The 23,616-nt window shown below is 45.3% G+C and overlaps 2 protein-coding genes across 19 annotated transcripts in view; one reads left to right on the top strand and one right to left on the bottom strand.

The window, feature by feature from the left end:
* Positions 1 to 17,591, bottom strand: part of RUBCNL (rubicon like autophagy enhancer) — a 40,139-nt gene extending 22,548 nt beyond the window's left edge. The window contains exons 1-5 of one of the 18 annotated variants that reach the window (XM_081547387.1): positions 16,185 to 16,962; positions 13,303 to 13,404; positions 9,517 to 9,600; positions 9,185 to 9,299; positions 1,461 to 2,087 (exon numbers count right to left, since the gene is read on the bottom strand). In XM_081547387.1, the coding sequence (XP_081403513.1) occupies positions 1,461 to 1,995 (535 nt within the window). In that variant the 5' untranslated portion in view covers positions 1,996 to 2,087; positions 9,185 to 9,299; positions 9,517 to 9,600; positions 13,303 to 13,404; positions 16,185 to 16,962. Of the gene's footprint in view, positions 1 to 1,460; positions 2,088 to 9,184; positions 9,305 to 9,516; positions 9,653 to 13,302; positions 13,405 to 15,551; positions 15,659 to 16,184; positions 17,001 to 17,200 lie in introns of those variants that run through there. The other 17 variants (XM_081547392.1, XM_081547394.1, XM_081547390.1 and 14 more) reach the window with 17 other exon arrangements.
* Positions 3,127 to 23,363, top strand: LOC145528631 (uncharacterized). Its single transcript, XM_081547284.1, has 7 exons — positions 3,127 to 3,164; positions 8,825 to 9,003; positions 9,153 to 9,416; positions 15,560 to 15,786; positions 16,026 to 17,558; positions 22,926 to 23,075; positions 23,245 to 23,363. Exons 1-5 carry the CDS (start codon positions 3,127 to 3,129, stop codon positions 17,112 to 17,114), a joined length of 1,797 nt encoding a protein of 598 aa, XP_081403410.1. The 3' UTR covers positions 17,115 to 17,558; positions 22,926 to 23,075; positions 23,245 to 23,363.
* Positions 23,364 to 23,616: the final 253 nt, after the last annotated feature.

Below are 23,616 nucleotides of genomic sequence, written 5' to 3' on the forward strand. Positions count from 1 at the left end.
TTTTGGTTTTTTTTTTTTTTTTTTTTTAGCTGAGAGGCATGGAGGATCTTAGCTTCCTGAGCAGAGATTTAACCTGCTCCCTCTGTACTGGAAAGCGAAGTTGTAACCACTGAACCACCAGGGAAGTCCCAGAAAGGATAATTTTATTTTATTTATTTTATTATTTTTTTTATTTTTTTAGAAAGGATAATTTTAAATTGCAGAACAACTTCTTGCACAGGAACACAAAAAGTTATTTCGGGCAGGGGTACACTAGGCCCTAAAGATCATCTTCTCTTTATAACTTGTCATGGTGGTGGTCTGTGGGAAAGAAGACTTTCAATTTTCTCTTTTCTCCTCACCCTCCCGTGAGAAAATCAAGCAGGAGACTAATTTCTCAGTTTTCAACCACTAAATTTGCAAGTCACTTTTTTCCTGAGAACTATCCAGGCAGGTGAGCGAAAAGGAAAAAAAAAGCCTGCAATCAGACTGGCTACTGAGCACGCACGCCGTCAGACTGTGCCATATTGCTCACACTTGGTTCTTATCTCAAAGTTAGCTCATTGAAAAGATTGTCCAGAATCTGCTTATTCTTAAATTGTATGTTAAAGATTGTCACCATCTTTGAGTTTTCAAAAGTTTCAGTAGAACAAATAAACCTCATATCTTAGGAAAGGGAGAGGACTGGTTTCTGCTAATGAGAAATAAATACACGTGCATGTACACACACACAAACACACACATAGGCCACTTTTAAGTTGCTTTGAAATAAAAAACTTCCTTGACTATTTGAACTAGGATTCCAACAAAAATACAAATTAATGCAAAGTGTGAACATAGTATAATTAATATTTAAAATTAACTAAGCATGCCACAAATCATAATAACAAGAATAGCTAAATTTATTGACTCAAGTGGCATCTGACATGGATGATCTGGGTTTCAGAATTTTGGCATTTTAGGAATATGTGCCTGACCTTAGAGCAACAGGAGACCTGGTTTTCATTGGAAAAAAGTTTTGTCCAGTTTGGAGGAATTGTGGTTCCTGTTTTTAAACCTTACTATTTTTCTAGTTGCACCCTGTCCAGGTGAATCTAACAGGTGAGACGTGTTCCTCTCCCACATGAGCAATGGTGTGAACCGGGGCTCACTCTGTGGGGACCACCTTCCACCGTCACGTGGAATGCAGAGCACTTCCGGTGCTCTCCTGCAGGGCACTTGCCCATGCTCTGAGATGGCAGCTGACACTGATTATTGGCTAAGTTCTCCTGCAGTCTCAGGAGAAAGGGAATTCTTGACTCCATCAGTTGTGACCGTCCCAGTGGCTGGGCTAAAGACGGTATGAACTGAGCTGGTGCCCTGGCTAGTGAGCATCCTGGAAAACTGGGAGCCTTTTCCTCACAAGGAACACTCAGCCTCAGCCCCAAGCAAGAGCAGGTGTGAGATCAGACAGGAAGGGTGGAAGTCCAAACTAGAGTTACCTGCATCAGCGGAAGCTGTCAGCTGGGAAGGCTTGAAACCAGCCCTGCCATCCTCAGGACATGGGGGACTGGACACAGCCTTGGAGCTTGTGATCAGAGACGTGTGAGGACAGCGTCTTGGGAGCACTGCCCGCTCTTCCTTCGAGGCAAGAGAGGAGTCACTGCCGTTGCCAGCTGAGCCCCGGGCAGAGGAGCTGCCCAAGGAGTCCGCGGTGCCCTTTGACAGTGATGTCTCCACCACGGAGTCCCCAAGAGACAAGGGTGAAGCGCCCAAGGGAGATTTGGTGTCGGACACAATGTGGCTCTCTCTGTTCCCCACTGCAGGCACCTGGGGGGACGAGTCCTGCAGCTGTTGCTGCACACACGGGGGGTTAATCCAGGCAGCTCTGTGCCTTGTGAACCTGATATCTAACGGGCAGGAGGGGTGCTCGGTGTCCAGGAGGCTGGGCGAACCATCAGTGTCGCCTGGGTCATCGCCGACCCCTTCCCAGGGGTCCACAGGTGAGTCCTGCCAACCTGAAGACTGTGACACCATCTTCAGGGCTCAGGGCTTGTGTGAATTCCCTTGTGCTGTTGGATTGGACCTTGAACTCACCACATGGCCAGCTGGAGGGCTGGAGAGCTTCTCTGCAATGAATGAGAATCATTTAACATAAACAAGGGCTCAATCATATTTTTTAACTCCACATTCTTATGAGGAAGCAAAGAAACTTCATGTTTCAACAGTCTGGACTTTGCCCTATACAACACAGTAAATTCCACTTAGATTTAAAAGTAAAATATTAATAAATAAGTCGGCCATAAAACTAGCAACAAATGTAAGGGATCTGACACTGAGATAGCAAAGGGGTTTCAAAGCACAAAAATAATTCTTTTTATGCAAGGATAAAGTCATATAAGGATACTGCTGATAAAAAAACTAAAACAACAGCAAAATGTAAAACATCCCATGCATTATTTCAAAATTAAATGTCAAACCCAAAATGGGAATGCTGCCTAGGAGTAAAGACATGTTTTCATAGTTTTTTAAATTATTATTATTGCGGTATAATTGCTTTACAATGTTGTGTTATTATCTGCTGTACAAAAGAAGTGAATCAGCTATAAGTATACATATATCCCCTCCCTCTTGGATCTTCCTCCCAACCCCCATCCCACCCTTCTAGGTCATCTCAGAGCACTGAGCTGAGCTGCCTGCACTTTATAGTATGTTCCCACTAGCTATCTATTTTACATATGGTAGTATATGTATGTTTCTTTTTTATTTAGTTTGCGGTGGTATTTCAACAAAGTAGACCCATGGCATGTGAAACTGAGAACAACCAACAGCACTAAACACTTGGTTTTGTGTAATTTTTACATGAGCTTATGAAACTTACTTAGATTATAAAAGCAATAAAAATTTATGATTTGCTTATAATATCTAAAGAACACACTGTGATCTAGATGCTGTCTTTAAAACGGTCCACTCAGCTTTTTAGCTCCATTTTTAGCATTAGTGAATTAGGCAATGATTACAATGTGGAGAGTGACACAGATGAGAAGCACTCTTGTCACTAATGACAGCCCAGCACGTGTGTCTTCCTAACACTCTTCCGCTGTCCTTCACGTTGTAAAGCTCAGCCTTCAACAGTCACTGCGAGATTGGCAAGGGGAAGGTTTAGCGATGAAGGTGTCTGCTTGGACGCTGAGCCTAAATGAAGGGTGACGTCTACGGGTACACTTCAATGAGCCGAGGCTCTGGTCCTCATAAAGTTCCAGGGCTTTAAACATCATCTTTATGTATACAGGTGACTCCCACATGGATCTCTATTCCTGACCTCCCCTGAACTCCAGACTAGTGTATCCTATGCTTATTTGACATTTGTCTAGGGGTATCACACCTAATATATCCAAAGAAACACTGACTTCTGCACCCCCCCACCCCCAGCCAAATCTGCTCCTTCCTGGTTTTCCCCATCTCAGGAAACATACCTCCCAGTTGCTGAAGTCTCAAGTCTTAGGAGTCATCTTGACCCTACCTTCCAGAGCTCTCCATCTTTAACCCACTAGCAAGCTTATTCCTGAACTTCCCTGGTAGCTCAGAGGTCAAGAATCTGCCTGCCAATGCAGGAGACGCAGGAGACTCAGGTTCGATCCCTGGGTGGGGAAGATCCCCGGAGGAGGAAATGGCAACCCACTCCAGTATTCTTGCCTGGAGAATCCCATGGACAGAGGATCCTGGCAGGTTACAGTCCATGGGGTCACAAAGAGTCAGACGTGACTGAACACAACAACAAGCTGACATCTATAGCTACCTACCACCTAGTCTAAGTCACCATCTTTCCAATCGTCTCCCTGACTCTCCTCTTACCTGTTTATAATCAAGTTATTCAGAGATATCTTTTATAAATCTAAATCAATCCCCTACCTGACCCTGTCAACTACAAGTTGGCACTTGCCATCTACTTCTACAAGGATTAAACATGTGCCGCTGAAGCTACTGATTTTCAACACCTCCTGAAGGAGCTCAGGGTGGAGAGCAGAAATGAGGCACCCTGTGTTCCGGGGATGAGCAGGATAGGTCTTCAGATAGTTAGACATTTTCAGGAGCTGATTTTATGAGCCAACTCGTATGTCTCCTCATATCTAGAAAAGCCCTAAAATCCTTCATGGTGATGACTATTCCTTGTGACTAGCAGAAAGAGTCATGAGACTAGCAGAAAACTTTTGGAAAAATATGTGCTTGATTGCATATACTCTCCCATCACTAAAACCACATATATACCGACCTTCCCCCCTGCCTCTTTGGAGCAGTTTCTCAGAGCTATCAGAGGTGCCGTCTCCTGGGCGAGACCCCACATTTCACCCCAAATGAAACTTAACTCAAAGGCTTCCCTGGTGGCTCAGTGGTAAAGAATCCGCCTGCCAATGCAGGAGACACAAGTTCGATCCTTGGTCTGGGAAGATCCCACCTGCTGCGGAGCAACTAAGCCTGCGCGCCCCAACCACGGAGCCGGTGCTCTACAGCCCATGAACTCAACTCCTGAGCCCATGGGCCACAACTAGAGAAAAGTCTGTGCAGCAAAAAGACCCAGCACAGCTAAAAATAAATATATAAATAAAATTATCTAAAATAGAACTTAACTCGTAACTCTCATGTTCTGCATTTTTTTAAGTTGACAACTCCCACTCCCATCATAGCGTCCCATTAAATCCCGAATAAAATCCAAAATCCTTACCTTGTCCCCCAGGCACAACATGATCCTGTCCTGCAGACTTCTCTGGCCTGTCCACCCTCTGTCAGTCCCAGCTACAAAGCAAGCTCTTGACTCCCACAAGCTCTTGTTCACCTTCTGTTCTAGTCCCTCTGTTTGGACCGTTCTCTGCTCAAATGACCACACATCAGACACCTTCCTGTCTTATGTACTCCTGGGCTTATGAATGACTTCCTCAAACAAGTCTTTTCTAATCACCTCCTTTAACACAGTTCCCTGATTACACCTTACCACACCACTTTGCTTCATCTTCAGCACAGTAGTTCTCACTTCCTGCTGCTTACTGTCATCCCTGTCCACCTCTCCACCCCCGGCTAGAAGCTCCAGGAAAGCAGGGGCCTTGTCTCAGAGTGGCCGATGGGGGCTCAATAAAAGCCACAGACTGAATGAACAAATCCAACAAAATGAAAATAGAGTTACAAGCTAGAGAAAAGACTTCTGTGATTGATACAAATGCTCTACTATCATGGCAGACCTTCTCATCAGAGATGGAAGTGAGTCCCTGTTTCCTAAAGATACGAAATTTTTCTCACTCAGTGCTTACAGATAGACCCAAAAAGGCAATGTAAAAATCTTTGGGTTTTCTTGATTTGGGGGTCTTCCATTCTGGGTCACAGCTTTTGGAGTGATGCAGGAGACATGTTGTTCAGTCACTAAGTTGTGTCCGATTCTTTGTGACCCCGTGGACTATAGTCCACCAGGCTCCTCTGTCCATAGGATTTCCCAGTCAAGAATACTGAAGTGGCTCGCCATTTCCTTCTCCAGGAGATTTTTCCAGACCAGGAATCAAACCCACGTCTCCTGCATTGGCATAAAGATTCTTTACCACTGAGCTACCAAGGAAGACTGCTGCAGGAGACATACATACATACATACATACATGTGTGTGTGTGTGTGTGTGTGTGTGTGTGTGTGTGTGTGTGTGTGTGTGTGTGTGTGTGTGTGTGTGTGTGTGTGTGTGTGTGTGTGTGTGTGTGTGTGTGTGTACACCGAGTCAATGGACATGAGTTTGGGTAAACTTTGGGAGTTGGTGATGGACAGAGAGGCCTGGCGTGCTGCAGTTCGTGGAGTTGCAAAGAGTTGGACATGACTGAGCGACTGAACTGAGCTGAATGTGTATATATATGCCATCCTGAGAACACGGCACAAGCTCCAAATCACTAGTCACAAAATATCACAGGATTTGGTGATAACCACCAGCTCTCACTATCTGAAGTGTGTCATCTTCCTTCTCCTGAGCTCAAATCCCACCTGTGTCCCAATTTCTCTCTGTCACACATCTTTTCCTCTCCAATAATTTCAAATGTTATAATTACCAAAAAAAGAAAAAAACAACCCACCCATGACTATGGTTGTATAAAATGCCCCAAACACAGAAGTCTAGAGTAAAAAGTGAGGCCTTCTCATCACACCAAGCCCCACCAACCCCAATTCTTCCCCAGAAATAACACTGTCAACCATTTTATTCCTTCCAGATCTTCTATGAATTAACATACATATGTCAGATCAGAAGATATGTCATGTTTTCTTTTTTATACACACATGCAATCACACCGGACATACGCTAAATACACTTTCTTTTTCTCTCAATAATATGTCTTGAGGATAAATACTCTTTTTTTTAACTATCTTACCACTTTTAGGGTATAAATGTATCATACTTTCTTAGTCATATTCCTATTAATGAAAATTTATTTTCCGTTTTTTACTACTATAAAATATACAGCAATGAACATCTTCATTCATATTGCTTTTTGTTGATTTTATTATATCTTTTCTTTTACTAGTTCTAATTTTAGTTCTGAGCCCATGGCCTATGATAATCTTACTATTTCCAAAAGAATGAAGCTATGTAAGTCATGTTTTATTCTCATATTTTTACACATCATATTTAGTTTTCTGTGTGAGAGACAATTATAGCTGAGAAATCATATGGTAAGTAATAGTGTGAGCCCTGTGTTTTTATAAACAGATTAAAGTTAATAATTCAAAGAGAATGATGTTATTTATGAGCCTCTCAGATATGGAAACAACTGCACTGAGCAAAAACAGACTTTCTTATAAAAAGTAATTTTCAGAAGCAGGTGCTTGTTCTACTTCCTTCTAGAAAGATGTTCTTGTTTCACACAAAGAGCCTGCAGATCTTGGCTTTGCCAGGTTATAAAATAAGAACTTTTTAGAGCAGGAATAGAACCACAGAAATTCAAGCTATATCTAAGGTCACAGCTGGGTAGTGGCAGAGAAAGGATGGCAAGCCAGGCTGGACACTCATTAAGGAGCAAGAGTTTCCCCGAGAGGCACACGGACACAGAAGATAGAGAGATGACTGGAAACAAAGTCCAGTTCCTGGTGATAAGATACCATCTCCATCTCTTGATCTTTGGGGCAACAGATAATTCGTGAGATATCAAGAAATGGTTGCTGGTTATGTTGCTTACTGCCACACTGTTTACCATCTGTTATTCAACTAAACAGATATTTATTTAGCATATACTACATGACTGGCATTGTTTTTGTTTTGGTAGCACGGGGGTAACAGTGGTGACTAAGATAAGCTTCCTGACTTCCAGTAGCCTACATTCTGGCAGAGGGGAGACAGGGACTAAACACATACATTGACACCTCTCAGGTACTGACTGGCAGTAGATAATATGAATCTAAGGAATGATTGGCATCTTCTCAAAGTCCTTCCCACTGTCATAAATGAACTCCTTTGGATCCGAGATGCTTATATGCAAAGATAAAAATCAATCTCCCTTTGGATCAGAGATGCTTATATGCAAAGATAAAAATCAATCTCCAGCCACATATTAAAGGAAGAGAAATTTAGTTGCAAAGCTTACTGTCATTTCTACTGGGCTTTTCCTTTTGAGAGTAGGCATGGGCCAGATTATTAGTTAACACATGGGCAGCAGCAAAGGCCCTAGACAAAGAAGAGACTCCAGGACTTCCCCCACCCACCCTAAATCATTCTGGAAGGTCCCTGTGCATTGGACTCAGTGATCCCACTGAGAATGACTGCATCACTAGGGCCACTGCTGGAGTACAACATCCACTCCAAAGATGCAACCTTTGCAAGAGGGGGAGATGACTCATTTTGAGCCACCATGACCTCTAGTGTGACCTCACAAAAGCCCAGTAGACCACAGTATTAGTCGCTCAGTTGTGTCCGACTCTCTGCAACCCCATGGACTGTAGCCCACCAGGTTCCTCTGTCCATGGGCTTCTCCAGACAAGAATGTGGAGTGGGTTGCCATTCCCTTCACCAGGGGATCTTCCCAACCCAGGGATCAAACCCAGGTCTTCTGCATTACAAGCAGATTCTTTACCATCTGCGCCACCAGGGAGGCCCAAGCAGCCAGCATTTTGATGGTAGATAAACAACTTTAGCAGTTAATACCCCTAACAATCTTAAAGACACCCCATGAATAAGCAAAATATGTCAGGTTTAGGATTTGGGGTTTTCTCTGCCTCAGAACTAACTAGTACCCAAATACACAGCTGGGAGCATCAGAGTAAAGACTCATCCTAAATGTTACCTTCTCAGATAGGCCTCCCTGGCTACCCTATAAACAATGGCAACTGCCCCTCCCTAATGGCTCCTCTCCCCCTTGGCAACTCCATTTTTTTCTCCTTACTCCTCACCACTAATCATTTTGTTTAACCTCAATGACTAACACCCACTAGAATGTAAAATCTTTGAGGGCAGTTTTTTAAAATATTAATTTATTTGGCTGCGCCTGGTTTTAGTTGCAGCACACAGGATCTTTGACCTTTGTTGGGGCGTCTAGGACCTAGTTCCCTGACCAGGGATTGAATCCGGGCCCCTTGCATTGGGAATGCAGTCTTAGCCACTAGGGAAGTCCCCAGGTTGTGGGTTTGTTTTAATTGGAGAATAATTTCTTTACAGTGCTGTGTTAGTTTCTGCTGTACAGTGAAGTGAATCAGCTGTGTAAGTTTTATTTTGATCACTGCTCTTCCCCTGGTATCTAGAACAGGGGCACATAATAGATGCCCAACAAATACACTGAGTGTATGAATAAAAGAATGAACAAACTCACCAACAGTACCCAAGCATGGTTATATTGGCTATTTCTATCGCCTAAGAAAGGAATCCAAGAGCAGGCATCACCCCGTAGAAGAAACTGGAGATCACGACCTAAAACGGCTGCCAACAATTTCCTTAGAACAGAGGATGTTAGAGAAGAGAAATCGCAAACAGGAGTTGCGTGTGAAAGGTCACATTCATTCCTTACAACGTTATGGTGTCTTAGTGAGCATGCCCAGTAAGAGACAAAAGCAAGCAGAGAGTGAAATGATCTTGAACCATGGCACGTGAGCCCTTTGGTTAACAGTTCCCCAGAACCTCTTCCTATCTTTCTGTATCCACTTCCCTTCGTGTTTTGACTTTAAACAAAGGCTCATATCCCCCCAGGACATCTGCAGACTCAAGCGATCACAGCTCACCCAGAAATCATCAAGATGCCCAATAATGAGACTTCATGGCTTCCGTGTCAGGGGCCGGGAATCAGTCAAGCGCAGTTTTCAGACAGCTGCACCTTCACCGTGCATGTGCTGCACACTGTTCTTGGGAGAAGAGCACAGGGAAGAAACAGCATCAGACTGCAGTGGTGGCTGGTGGCGTCACCCAACTCCTCTCTGGGCAACTTAACCTTGGCAGTGACCGTTACCTGTGAAGGTCTGTTGTCAGAAGAACACAGAGGAAGGACAGAAAGCAGGGTGGGGTGGGAAGGGGAAGACCCAGCTAGGGCAGAGGTCAAGGAACTCCAGATACTTGCCTAAGAAGACTTCAGGGTTGCCCAAGATGCACAAATGACTGACTTCCTGTGGTCACTGCATATGTCACACTTAACACTCTCATTCTGCACAATGAAAATTCACGATATTTCAGGTGTTCTTAGGCCAGTCTAGGAACTGAAATGCAGCCCATCAAAGGACTCGCCCAAAGTATATTAGCAATCAGCAGAAGTAGAACAAAAACAAAAGTCCGATACCTGATGCAAAGCTCCTTCCCCTGGTATTTACGTGTTCCATGTGGGCTGAAACTAGCAGGATATTTTCAATTTCCTTAGCAAAGTAATTTTAAGAATTTCCCCATCAGGTGTGTCACAAAGAATGGAATTAAGAACCACACAGCTACATATATTTGATCCCATGCCTTTAGAACAGTTGCCCCAGAATTTTATGATATGACTTCCTATTTGAAAAAAAAAAAATCTTTGCATTTACATCTCCAATATAAGACTATTTACTTGTAAATTTTACATGTGTACAGATACTCTAAATACACTGTATAATTATAAAGCATTACTGAAAAGATGCAAGAGCATAGCATTTTGTCTTTGCTTTCCAATGAATCATCTTGTACCCTAAAGGTACATAACTTCCACTTTGGGGACCACAGCTCAAGTAATGCTTTACTCAAAATCAGTACAAAAATCAGTAACAAAAAAGACTTATACATGAATATAACAAGATAACTAAATAAGACTTAGAAAAATATTCATATAAAAGTTTACCCAAAGTAAGGCTAGGTACCTCTCCTTGAAAGATGGCTAGATTCCCATGTTTGGGCAAAATATTGGGTTGGAAAAATCCAGATGAACTTTTTGGCCAATTCAATAAAGTGGGGAGCCATATTAGAAAACAGTTTGACAGTTCTTCTAATGGTTCAGCATACAGTTGCCATTTGAGCAAGCAATCCCATTCCTGGCTACATAGCCAAGAGAAACAAAAGTATATGTTAACATAAAAAACTTACCTGTAAATATTCTTAAATTGAGATATATTTGAGTTTAAGGGGTACAGCATAATGATTTGATTTACATACATCATGAACCCATTATCACAAGTTTAGTGAACATCCATCCTCTCATAAAGTCACAAAATTAAACAAAGAGAAAGAAATATTTTTCCTTGTGAATGAGAACTCTCAGGATTTACTCTCTTGACAACGTTCACACATAACACACAGCAGTGTTAATTATATTCATCCTGTTTTACATTACAACTCTAGCACTGGAAGTCTGTACCTTCAACGGCCTTTATCCAGTTTTCCCTCCCCTCCCCCTCCACTTTCATCACTGGCAACCAAATGTCTGATCTCCTCTTCTAAAATTTGTTTTTGGAGTACAGGTGACCTACAACGCTGTGCTAGTATCTGTTACGCAACACAGTGATTTGTTATTTCTATACACACATGAATGTTAGTGGCAGCATTGTTCAGAACAGTTAAAAAGTAGAAACAACCCAAATGTCCATTGATCAATAAATAAAGGATGCTACTCTGGCCACCTGATGTGAAGAGCCGATTCATTGGAAAAGACCCTGATGCTGGGAAAGACTGAGGGCAGGAGGAGAAGGGGACGACAGAGGATGAGATGGTTGGATGGCATCACTGACTCGATGGACATCAGTTTGACCAAACTCCGGGAGATGGTGAAGGACAAGGAAGCCTGGCATGCTGTATTCCATGGGGTCACAAAGAGTTGAACACAACTGAGCAACTGGACAGACAGACAGTTATACAGTGTAACATCATTCAGCCATAGTAAGAAGGGAAGTACTAATACATGTTACAATATGACTGAGCCCTGAAATCACCCTACTAAGTGAAAGAAGTCATTGACAAAAAATATTTCTTATTCCTTTATGAATGAACGAAATTTTCCAGAATAGGCAAACCCATAGAAACAGAAAGTACATTAGCAGTTCCTTTGGGGGATGGGAAGATAGGGGCAGCAGGTAAAAATATCCTTTTGAGGTTCTAAATGCTTTCAAATCAACTATGGTAATGCTGGCACCTATCTGTGAAGATACGAAAACCACTGGATTGTACACTTCAAATGGGTGAATTTATGTTATGTCAATTCTATCTGCCTCTCAATCATGCTGTTGAAACAATGAAATGGGCCAAGGCCATCTCCCTCCCAAAAGGTCTAGAAAGACTAGAGATGCTGTTATTCTGTGGACCACGGGCATCAAAGGAGCACGAGCTGTGAGTCAGGCTGAGAACAATGGAACTGAAAGTTAAAAGGGGAAATAGAGACTAGACAAAGGGAGCAGGAATAAACGTGCCTAAAGTAAGTATGGAGAAGGCAGAGAGCAAGAAGTGAGGATGGCACGACTGAACTATGCAGAAAAAAAACCCCAAGGGCTGGGAACGACAACACCATGGCGTGATGGCTGAGTACTGGGGCATTGTTTGTCTTCACTGAGGCTTCCAGGCATCCACCCTTCTCTTTACACCAGCACCGCAGAGGAGCTTCTACTGATCCCAGTTTACAGATGGGACAGCAAAGTCAGAGAGGTTAAGTACCATGGTCATGTTTGGTTAAGTGCCTATCTTTCAGAAATATATACAGAAGGATTTAGAATTAATTGATAGAATTTCTTGAATGTGCTTTAAAATAATACAGCAGGAAGGTCCAGGGAGGGATATGGATGAAACACAATGGGCCACACTGATGACTGTTGAAGATGGGAGGAGGGCACATGGACTGTTCTCTCTACTTAATGTTTGCAATTTTCCATAAGACAATTCCCAAGTTAAAAAAAAAAAAAAACCTTCAACATGTGCTATGTCTTTCTGTGTCCCTAAATTACCTCTCTGTCCTCCTTACCTACCACCTCTACAACCCTATGCCTCTATACCCCTCTGCACCCTATACCCTTCTATCCTCCTCTACCCACCCCCATCCCAATCTTATTCAAATTTACCTTTGGATTGAGACATTCCCCATCACCCTTTGAAAAGCTGCATCCCTACAAGCGTACACTTTCCCCACTTACTGCCCCACTTTGTTCATAGCACTTAGCCTCTGATTGCTTACCCATCAGCAGTCATTCATTACTAACTCTCAGATGGCGTTTACTACGTGCCTGACACGGGTCTAAGCTTTCTAAACACATACAGGTACACTCGATCCTCCTAACAACCTATGAGGTAGGTATTACCACACCATCTTTATCTTACAGAAGAGAAACTGAGGCACAGTTAGTCAATGGAGCCAGTTTCCCACCCAGGCTAGTCTTGCTCCAAGTCCACATTCTTACCACAACAGCACAGGGGTGAAGGGAAGACCTTTAGATCTCATGGACCTAACCATCTCTCCAGAAGGTCAACACTCACCAAGCATGGAGTAGCTGCTGTGAGCCCAGTAACATCAGTAACACTGACACGGTGACCTCCTCCCAGCCCAAATTCCATAGAGACCAAAGTCTAAATTAAGAGGGAGAACCCCAGCCCCCGAAAAAGATCTTCTGTAAGTCATAGACAGTTCAAATGATTTGACAATTGAACCATATTGTTTCAAGTACCCTTGGGGCTTCCCTGGTTGCCTAGTGCAGGGCACCTTCCAGTGCAGGGGATGTGGGTTCATCCCTGGTTGGGGAGCTAAAATCCCACATGCCTCCAGGCCAAAAAAACAAAACATAAAACAGAAACAATATTATAACAAATTCAATAAAGACTTTAAAAATGGTCCACATAAAAAAAAAAAAAGCAAACTTAAAAAAAAAAATGCCCTTAAAAGTAACTATATTCAGAGTTCAAGTTTCCTCACCTGCCAGATTTAAAGTGGCTGTCCTCAATTTCCAAACAGGAGAGATCACAGGAATAACTTATATATATTTTCAGGACTTTGTTGTTCTCTGACCCACTATAGCTTGTTGGAATAAAAGAATGTAGAAGAATATAAGGATTAAAAGAAATAAAACCCTCCACCCTCCAATTTTCATCACCTGAAATCAACCTCAGAAAAGCACGTGTTGGCCCTGGGTGCCATTCAATGTTACCTGCCAGAAAACGTTTGAGGTCTCATTTGCGTTTATCTCTTTTAATGATGGTAATGCTAAGGATCTAAGAAAAGAACTAAAGATTTTTTATAAAACAATTTTCAAACATAATTGCTGGGCAAATCACATTGTGTGTAGTTTCCTCCAGGTTTTACTTATTTGCCATCTGCCAGTCATTTGTTACAGCTGACTAAAACAGGACTCTGAAACTTCCCTTTACGCTGAGAAGTATTTCTTTCCAGTTCACACTCCATGTTCCAGTGAGAAATAAAGCATTCACTCAAAACAGGATTATTATCACTGTTTTGTGCATGAGAAAACTGAGGCTCAGAAAAAGGAAGTAAAGACCACACTGCAGGGCTTCCCTGGTGGCTCAGTGGTATAGAATCTGCCTGCCAATGCAGCAGACACAGGTTGGACTCCTGATCCGGAAAGATGCCACAAGCCCCGAAGCAACTAGGTAGGCCCATACGCCACAACTATTGAGCCCAAGGGCCACAATTACTGAAGCCGTGAGCCCTAGAGCGCATGCTCAGGCAACAGAAGAAGCCACCGCAAGGAGAACCTACGCACCGCAACCAAGAGCGGTCCCCGCTCATCTCAGCTAGAGAAAGCCGGCGAGCAGCAGTGAAGACCCAGCACAGCCAAAAAAACAATAAAAAAAAGTAAAGACCACACAGCAATTTGGCAACTCGTTCAGAATCCAGGATCCCTGCTCCAAAGCCTTCAGTCTCTCTCACCCGGGCTGGGAGAAAACCCAGTGCAGACGTTAAGACAAAAAAAAAAAAAAAGTACCAATCAAATGCCAACTGAAGAGAAATTACTCATTGCTAACTGTGTGACCTTGAGCAAGGCACTCAACCTCTCTGTGCTTCAGTTTCTTTACAGATTGTTGTGAAAACTAAATGGATTGTAATATGCATATCTGAGTCTGGCACACAATAGCCTAAAGGTTGGCTTTATTATCACCATCAGGGTTATTTTATAAGAATTTACAGTTGTGTTTAAGACAGTCTCAGTTGTATCTCCCAAACTCTTAAATGAGTCATCCTTCAACTCCTTTTAGTTAAAATGGAAAAGCCAATCAGAGGTCCTATTTGGTATCATAAAAAGATAAAATATGACAGAAGGGCTCTAGTATTGCTCACGTTTATAATCTCTGGAAGGCTGGACATGCTTATCTAAAAAGTACTGCTTAAATTTTAAGGCAACCAACCATGCAAATCTCTTTCAGTATTAGAAATATGAATCTAAAATTAGTAATAAGAGAAACTATTCAGATTCCTCCCTGCTATTATCGTGTGCTGTGTGTGACTTGTGTAGGAAACATTTACAGAGCTCTTTTCTTCCTCTGAAGACATTCGAATTAAAATGCTTATTCTTGGATGTCTACCCTTGGCTCTGACAGAATTTTCCCATCAGAAAACAAGAACTCCAACTTCAGAAAATGTTTTTGGAGCTAACTGATCTCCCAGTGAACATGCCCAATCAAATCTAACCTCCCAGGGGCTTCTCGGGTGGCACGGTGGTAAAGAATCTCCCTGACAATGAAGGAAGCCCGGTTGGATCCCTGATGGGGAAAGATCCCACATGCCACGTGGCAATTAAGTTCAGCGGGCCACAGCTACTGAGTCTGTGCTCTAGAGCCCCGTGCTCTGCAACTAGACAAGTCACTGCAATGAGAAGCCCCCAAACGCAGCGAAAATAAGCAAAGAGTAGCCCCGACTAGCTGCAACTAAAGAAAGCTTGCACACAGGAAGACCCCCGCAAAGCCATAAATAAATAAATAAAATTTTTCTTAAAAAAAACCTCTAAGCCCTCCTCCAGCCGCCACAACAACGACTTTCAACCTGCCTCAACTCTCCGAGCACCGCCCCCACTTTGTACACGCCCTAAAGGAGTTATGAACCAAGCAAAGTTCCCGTGCCCTGATGTCACATTCTGTTGGGCAGTGTAACTGGCGCCTGTGCCGTGGAGAGAAATTTCAACAAGAGATTGAGAAATAGACACATCTCACCCTGGCAGGTAACCAGGAAAACTCCAGCGCTGCTAAGAAGGTCCTGCCTTATCTCCGCTACAAGCAAGGTTCGGTTAGGTGCCAGGAAGGAGGTGTGGTCTGCAATGCTAAATTTGTAGAAACCACAGATGCTTTTCAAAACACCACCCTCCCTCCGCTATCTTCCAAACCACCCAGGGAGGTGGAGCACCTCCGATCCTCCCACGTCTCACGCGAGCAAACTGAAGTTCACGAGGTTTCCTGACTTGCCGAGACCTCCCTGCTCTTCGACTTCAGGACAGGATCCAAGACACCCAAGTCGGCCGACCCCCAGTCCTTTGCACTTTTGCCTGCAAGCCTATTTAAAGATCCTTCTAAATTGCACTGCCATAACACTGGGCAGCGCTTGATCATCCCCCTTCCTTTCGGTCTTCATTCCCATTGAGGCTAAATGACCCCTCTTCGGAAGGTTCTCTACATTCTCCAACCTGACAGCATCAACTCCGCAGGAGCTCGGTAGCAAACCTCCCGCGCGGTCACCGGGCAGGTGGGGTGAGGGTGAAACGCAGCCGGCGCGTCCCCGCCGCAATCTCGGCAGGTGGATCCCACACCTGGCGCTCGGCCGAAGCCGGTGCGCCGCTCTCGGGCTCTCACCTATTTCGGTTAAGCCGCAGAAAGTGGCTGTGCCACCAGTTTGTTGGGGCGTGTTGGGGAGGTGGTCCTCCGGGGGGCCCTCGCCATCTGCGTACGCGCTTTTGTGGAACCGAGAAAAGCCACCCGGCGTCCGGGACTGCTTCAGGCTCTGCGCTCACGGAAGAGTCGCTCTGCGCCCTCCGTGCCTGGCGGTCCGGCTCCTGCGCCCCTCCGGACCCAAGCCGAGCACAGGGTTTTCCCCCCAACCCCGGAGCACATCCCTTTGCAAGTCAATTCCGCAAAGACCTCCCGGGGTGGGGAGGACTCAGCACTGCCCTGACCTACCTTGGGGTCCCCCCCGCACTCTCCGCTCTGCGCACGCCTCTCTGGCATCCCTCCCACCACCCTCCTCGCCCTCCCCCGCCTCCCGCGGTCCTGGCGTCCCGGGTCTGGTTCCGCTCACCCCAGCGGCCGAAAAGCCACTGGGCCCGGCTCCGAGCGGCGTTGCGAGGTCACTGCGCCCCCCAGCGACCGACAGAGGGGGCGACGAGGGGGAAGCGGCGTCCTGACGCCGCCCCCCGCCCCCATCTCCCCGCGCCAACCAAAAATATCCCGGGGTCCCGCAGCAAATCCGAGAAACTCCCCCAGCGGAGCGGAACGCCACTTCCCGGCCTGCTGCTCGCTGGGAGGCGACAGGGAGGCGAGCGGGAAGGAACGCGAGCCCCCTGCCCTCCTCTCGACCCCGGGCCCTGGGTGGCGCGGGCTGGGGTCGGCCGGAGCAGCTGTGCGCCCCACCCCTTTCCCCTCCTGGTTGCCTCCGGAAACCCCGCCCTACCCCTCGCGGGGGACTCGGATGCAACCGCGCTTTCCGGGGTCGAAACGAGATCATCACAGACCTGGCGGACGTCCACGCCCAACCCCAGAGTCCCAGACGGGTGGTCTCTAGCATGAGTACAACTGCCTGAAATGATGATCTTAGCAATTTGGATTCAAGTCTGCGCTGCAAGCTGTGGGCCCAGCGGGGGCCTGCAACTTACCCGGAGCGCGAGCCACGTCTCTCTGACCTCAGTGGGCTGCACCCCGCGGAACCCCACCCGGAGGACGCCACGGTCAGCATCCGTCCAACCTAATCGTCCTTGTCCGCTGGCAGCCGGGGTTGAGAATCCCATCACAGCTGTGCCGCGGGGAGCACGCGCATCGCGGGGGAGGCTGCGGAGAAGCAACCAACCAATACAGAAAGTTTTCACAAATAGAAACCCAAGCCCTGACAGTTCCTACGGCCGAATGCATCACGTCCCACGCCACCCCCAGGGAACTTCAGCGCGCTCCAGCAGCGCCCCCAGCGTCTCTTGGGGAAAGAATCTCCCAGTTACCTGCCCGGGTAACAACACACAGGTGAGCCAGTCCTGGCTTGCTTAGAAGAGGCCCTTCTGCTCGGTAAAACCAAACCCGCATCGCACTCCTTTTAGGTTCCTTGGCTTTGCCCTTTGTCAATTCCAGGTTGTGAAACCACGTCGCAGGTATTTGGGGCTTTATTTGCCGGGTGTCTCTTCGGAACACCCCCCTCCTAGGTGCAGCCTGGCGTGGAGTAGTTAAGGGGCAGCGCCGCGTAGACGTGGCTTCTTGAATGAAGCCCTAAGTGGGAACCAGGATCACGAGCCAAATGAGTGCGTGCTATCAATTACCCGCTTGTTTTGAGGAGGTGGCCTGAGTGGTAGAGAAACCGCCTGCCAGTGTAGGACACATAAGAGACCCAGTTGGATCCTTGCGTTGGGACGATCCCCTGGAGGAGGCGATGCCAATCCATTCCAGTATTTCTGCCTGGCAAATCCCATGGACAGAGGAGCCTGGCAGGCTACAGTTCATAGAGTTATGAAGACTCCTACACGACTGAAGCGTCTTAGCACACACTGCACTCTTGCCGAGCCTAGATTGGCCTGACCTGAAAGAACTCGGGACACTTAGGGTTCTGTCCCAGGAACTCAAGTCCACTAAAGGCCGGCTGGGAATAGTTTGCATTAAATTAAATCAAGAAGGAAAAGAGTATAGGGTGCGTACTAACATCTGAGTCTGCTATGTGGCAGGCACTTTTCCTAATTATTTTCAGCAATTCTAGCAACATCCCTGAGAATAACAAATCATTTGTTCCCTTTTCACAGAGGGATCTGTGGCTAAGCTAGGTTAAGTTACTTGCCCCAGGTCACACAGCTAGGAAGTAGCAGAGTCAGGCTTTGAAGGCAGGTATCTAACATGAAACTGTGTATCCAGTTGCCACCCAGTCACTAGCAAGACACAGAAAAAGAATGAAATGAAGGGGGCCAGTATCATGCAAAGTAAATCAGAGAGTCTACTAGTCAAAACAACAAAGCAAAAAACAAATAAACTGAGTTGGTGGTAGACTGCACAGAGTCCCAGGTAAGGACAGCCTTCTTGTAGGGAGACTAGGAGATTTTAGACCAAGATGGTATGGTTTGGTCAGTTCCCTCTGAAGCCACTTTGAAATCATCTTTACTAACAGGTAGAGAGGTATATGGGCTTCCCTGGTGGCTCAGATGGTGAAGAATCTGGCTGCAATGAAGGAGACCTAGGTTCAGTCCCTGGATTTAAAAGGGAATGGCAACCCACTCCAGGATTCTTCCCTGGAGAATTCCATGGACAGAGGAGCCTGGTGGGCTACGGTTGGGGTTGAAAAGAGTCAGACACGACTGAGCAACTAACACTTTCACAGAGAGGTAAATAGACTGGCCTATGCACTGCTGTGAGGGGCATCCTATAAATCTGAATATCCACATTCAATGTCTAGTCACTGACAGAGGAGGCCCACATTCTGGAAGAGTATCTCTAGAACTAAGAAAGTTAGAGGACAGATTTTCTTTTTCTTTCTTTCTTTCTTTTTTTTTTGGCTGTGCTGGGTCTTTGTTGTATCATGCTGCTGGCTTAGTTGCCTGGCACAGCATGTGCGATCTTAGATCCCGGACCAGGAATCGAACATGAATCCCTGGCACTGGAAGGCAGATTCTTAACCACTGGACACCAGGGAAGTTCCCAGATTTTCCGAATTAGGAATACTCATGGAAATCTGCTCTATTCACCCTTCCCTTCTCCCCACCACCCCCTAACCCCCAGGAATCTGGAAGTAGAATTTCCCAGGCACTAAATGCTGAGGAATAGTCTTTCCAAGACTGCCTCATCGACCAGTCAGTCCTATGAAAGTCACAGGTAATTACAAACCACGAACCACGCAGGAGAAGCAGAGGCAGCTTTTATTTTTCCTAGAGAAGGTCGTCTTCCGGGTCGCAGTGCCCCCCAGGCCCCAGGTCTCAGGTCTCAAGGGCAGTGAGAGCGAGTACCAGGAACGACTCACCGCTTCAGCCAGCCGGGCTCCCGCCAGCTCCTGGTGGTCACACACACAAAGTTCCTTTGTGGCCAGGGCGCCCTCAGAGGGACTAGAAGCCTGGCATCCACCCGCCCCAACCCAGCCAGGCTGCACAAGAAGGGATTTGTGCCAGCAAGAGAGAGGCGACTCTGCTTTTGAGCTCAGCTGACAGAGGCAGCCAAGGGGAAATCAGCCTCTTGCAGAACAGGAAGGATGCGAAACGAGCTGAGATGAATAGCAGAAGGGGCTGCAAGGAGGAGCCTCATGGGCACCATCGCCACCCAGACGTGCAGGGAAGGAGGGACCATCCTATGTGGGAGTGAAGCCAGCACACGCGCTGGGGAGTGAAAGAGCCAAGGAAAGAGGCATTTGGCTTGTCTCCCTTCCTTTTCCTCCTGTCTCTCTGCCTGAAAGATACCCACTTTTTTTTTAAAATCCACAAAACCCCAAATTTGTATGATTTCATTTGCATGCAGAAGCTAGAATAGGCAAATTCATGGAGACAGAAAGTAGGACAGAGGGTACTAGGTCCTGGGGGAGGGAGAGGGGGGGCATTGTTTCATGTGTACGGAGCATCCGTTTAGGATGCTGAGAAAGTTCTGGAAATGGATGGTGCTGATAACCGGTTGCACATTATTACAAGTGTACTAAATGCCACTGAATTATATCCTTAAAAAATGGTTAACAAAGACTGGGCGACTTGCCATTTTCTTTGATTTATACTTCATGCCAAGTGACTCTGGGTGAGACTGGATTCCAAGATTTTTGAATATTCAGTCAAAACAGACTGAAAAGGGAAACGTAGTTTCAATAGTAAAGGTTATGTTAGCTTCCCAGGTGGCGCGGTGGTAAAGAATGAACCTGCCAATGCAGGAGACATGGGTGCAATCCCTGGGTCGGGAAGATCCCCTGGAGAAGGGAATGGCAACCCACTCCAGTATTTTTGCCTGGAAATTTCCATGGACAGAGGAGCCTGGCAGGCTATAGTCCATGGGGTTGCAAAGAGTCGGACACAACTGAGCACTCACACATTCATTCATTCATTCATTCAGTTCACCCAGTTCAGTTCAGTCACTCTGTCCTGTCCAACTCTTTGCAACCCCAGGCCTCCCTGTCCATCACCAACTCCCGGAGTTCCCCCAAACTCATGTCCTTTGAGTTGGTGATGCCATCCAACCATCTCATCCTCTGTTGTCCCCTTATCCTCCCACCCCCAATCTTTCCCAGCATCAGGGTCTTTTCAAATGAGTCAGCTCTTTGCATCAGGTGGCCAAAGTATTGGAGTTTCAGCCTCAACATCAGTCCTTCCAATGAACACCCAGGACTGATCTGCTTTAGAATGGACTGGTTGGATCTCCTTGCAGTCCAAGGGACTCTCAAGAGTCTTCTCCAACACCACAGTTCAAAACCATCAATTCTTCAGTGGTCAGCTTTCTTTATAGTCGAACTCTCACATCGATACATGACCACTGGAAAAACCATAGCCTTGACTATACGGACCTTTGTTGACAAAGTAATGTCTCTGCTTTTTAATATGCTATCTAGGTTGGTCATAACTTTCCTTCCAAGGAGTAAGCGTCTTTTAATTTCATGGCTGCAGTCACCATCTGCAGTGATTTTGGAGCCCAAAAAAATAAAGTCTGACACTGTTTCTACTGTTTCCCCATCTATCTGCCATGAAGTGATGGGACCAGATGCCATGATCTTAGTTTTCTGAATGTTGAGCTTTAAGCCAACTTTTTCACTCTCCTCTTTCACTTTCATCAAGAAGCTCTTTAGTTCTTTTTCACTTTCTGCCATAAGGGTGGTGTCATCTGCATATCTGAGGTGATTGACATTTCTCCCGGCAATCTTGATTCCAGCTTGTGCTTCCTCCAGCCCAGTGTTTCTCATGATGTACTCTGCATATAAGTTAAATAAGTAGGGTGACAATATACATCCTTGACGTACTCCTTTTCCTATTTGGAACCAGTCTGTTGTTCCATCTCCAGTTCTAACTGTTGCTTCCTGACCTGCCTACAGGTTTCTCAAGAGACGGGTCTGGTGGTCTGTTATTCCCATCTCTTGAAGAATTTTCCACAGTTTATTGTGATCCACACAGTCAAAGGCTTTGGCATAGTCAATAAAGCAGAAATAGATGTTTTTCTCGAATTCTCTTGCTTTTTCGATGATCCAGCAGATGTTGGCAATTTGATCTCTGGCTCCTCTGCCTTTTCTAAAACCAGCTTGAACATCTGGAAGTTCACGGTTCATGTATTGCTGAAGCCTGGCTTGGAGAATTTTGAGCATTACTTTACTAGCGTGTGAGATGAGTGCAATTGTGCAGTAGTTTGAGCATTCTTTGGCATTGCCTTTCTTTGGGATTGGAATGAAAACTGACCTTTTCCAGTCCTGTGGCCACTGCTGAGTTTTCCAAATTTGCTGGCATATTGAGTGAAGCACTTTCACAGCATCATTTTTTAGGCTTTGAAATAGCTCAACTGGAATTCCATCACCTCCAATAGCTTTGTTCCTAGTGATGCTTCCTAAGGCCCACTTGACTTCACATTCCAGGATGTCTGGCTCTAGGTGAGTGATCACACCATCGTGATTATCTGGGTCATGAAGATGTTTTTTGTATAGTTCTTCTGTGTATTCTTGCCACCTCTTCTTAATATCTTCTGCTTCTGTTAGGTCCATACCATTTCTGTCCTTTATTGAGCCCATCTTTGCATGAAATGTTCCCTTGGTATCTCTAATTTTCTTGAAGAGATCTCTAGTCTTACCCATTCTATTGTTTTCCTCTATTTCTTTGCACTGATCACTGAGGAAGGCTTTCTTATCTCTCCTTGCTATTCTTTGGAACTCTGCATTCAAATGGGTATATCTTTCCTTTTCTCCTTTGCTTTTTGCTTGTCTTCTCGCAGCTATTTGTAAGGCCTCCTCAGACAGCCATTTTCCTTTTTTGCATTTCTTTTTCTTGAGGATGGTCTTATCGTACCATAATAAAATATTTTTATATTTTATTGTATATAAATACATTCCCAACTAGTTTATACAATATACAATATAAATTATTTTATTATATTTTATAATAAATACAAACATATGTATTGAAAATCTACTATCACGAAGCTTTCCTGATGGTCCATGGTTAAGACTCTGTGTTTCCAATGCAGGGGATGTGAGTTCAATCCCTGGTTGGGGAACTAAGATCCCACATGCCTAGTGGCTCGGTTAAAAAAAAAAAAAGTTTTAAAAACAAAAAAGAAAATCCGCTGTCATAGTGTGATACTTCTCTGGAGTAAACGACCAAATAAGAGCAATACACTAAGAGAGGGGCTGCGACCCCCGGGTTTTAGTTTCTTAAATTTTAATAAATCTTGCTCGCTTTTGCTTTCATTTAGGGGTGCCACAGCCCAGTTTTAGGGTTGTTTGTTGCACGTCCCCCATTCAGAAGGAAGAAGAGCCCTGCCACGTTCAGATCAGAGCTTTGTGAGGCTCACAGAGATGCCACACCCTGAAAGAGCCTCTTTACCTGTAAGGGACCAAAGCAGGTAAGACAAAAGATAGAGACACAGCAGTCTCACAGCTTCAGGCAAACCCTGATCCCCAGGATCAGCGTGTTCTACGGAGATGTTAGGATGAGGGACTGTGCCCCTCTCTGACAGATAATGAGAAATTCTTGTCCCCAAGTCCTCCTCCTCCTCTGTCTTTATTACACAGGTCCTGCTTTTCCTCTTTGAAGACGCCCTTAGCTGGACAAGTAGAACCGGAAGCTGCACCTGTTTGTGGTCTATTTTCATGACGAAAACGTGGTATACATAAAGATCTGACGTCTCACATGAGTGCAGTGGCGAACAGTTATTTGCATTAGGGCTAAAAATATTAAGTTGTTGGTATTCTGTTTTGCCCACTAGATTGTGGCTCCAGGGGACCTTATTCATTTCTGAATTCCTTCCCTCATGTTGCTTCCTCCCCAGGACCTAGTCCTGTGTTTCATATGTTTTAGGCACTTCGTAAAAATTGTAACTATTCACGTGGCTGTGGGGTGTGGTTTAAATGCCATCCTACAAAAGAGGATGACATTCAGCTAAG

This window comes from Giraffa tippelskirchi, chromosome 12 (genome assembly GCF_054371585.1).
Source record: "Giraffa tippelskirchi isolate mGirTip1 chromosome 12, T2T-mGirTip1v1.2.pri, whole genome shotgun sequence".
NCBI classification, from domain to species: Eukaryota; Metazoa; Chordata; class Mammalia; order Artiodactyla; family Giraffidae; genus Giraffa; species Giraffa tippelskirchi.

What these genes read in the sequence shown, in the direction of transcription:
- LOC145528631 (XM_081547284.1), top strand. Translation starts at nt 3,127, where the DNA reads ATGAAGGTGTCTGCTTGGACGCTGAGCCTAAATGAAGG. An exon ending in TGTCTTAGTGAGCATGCCCA is followed by an intron (nt 9,004 to 9,152) that starts GTAAGAGACAAA and finishes ATATCCCCCCAG; the next exon opens with GACATCTGCAGACTCAAGCG. An exon ending in AGCAAACTGAAGTTCACGAG is followed by an intron (nt 15,787 to 16,025) that starts GTTTCCTGACTT and finishes CCAACCTGACAG; the next exon opens with CATCAACTCCGCAGGAGCTC.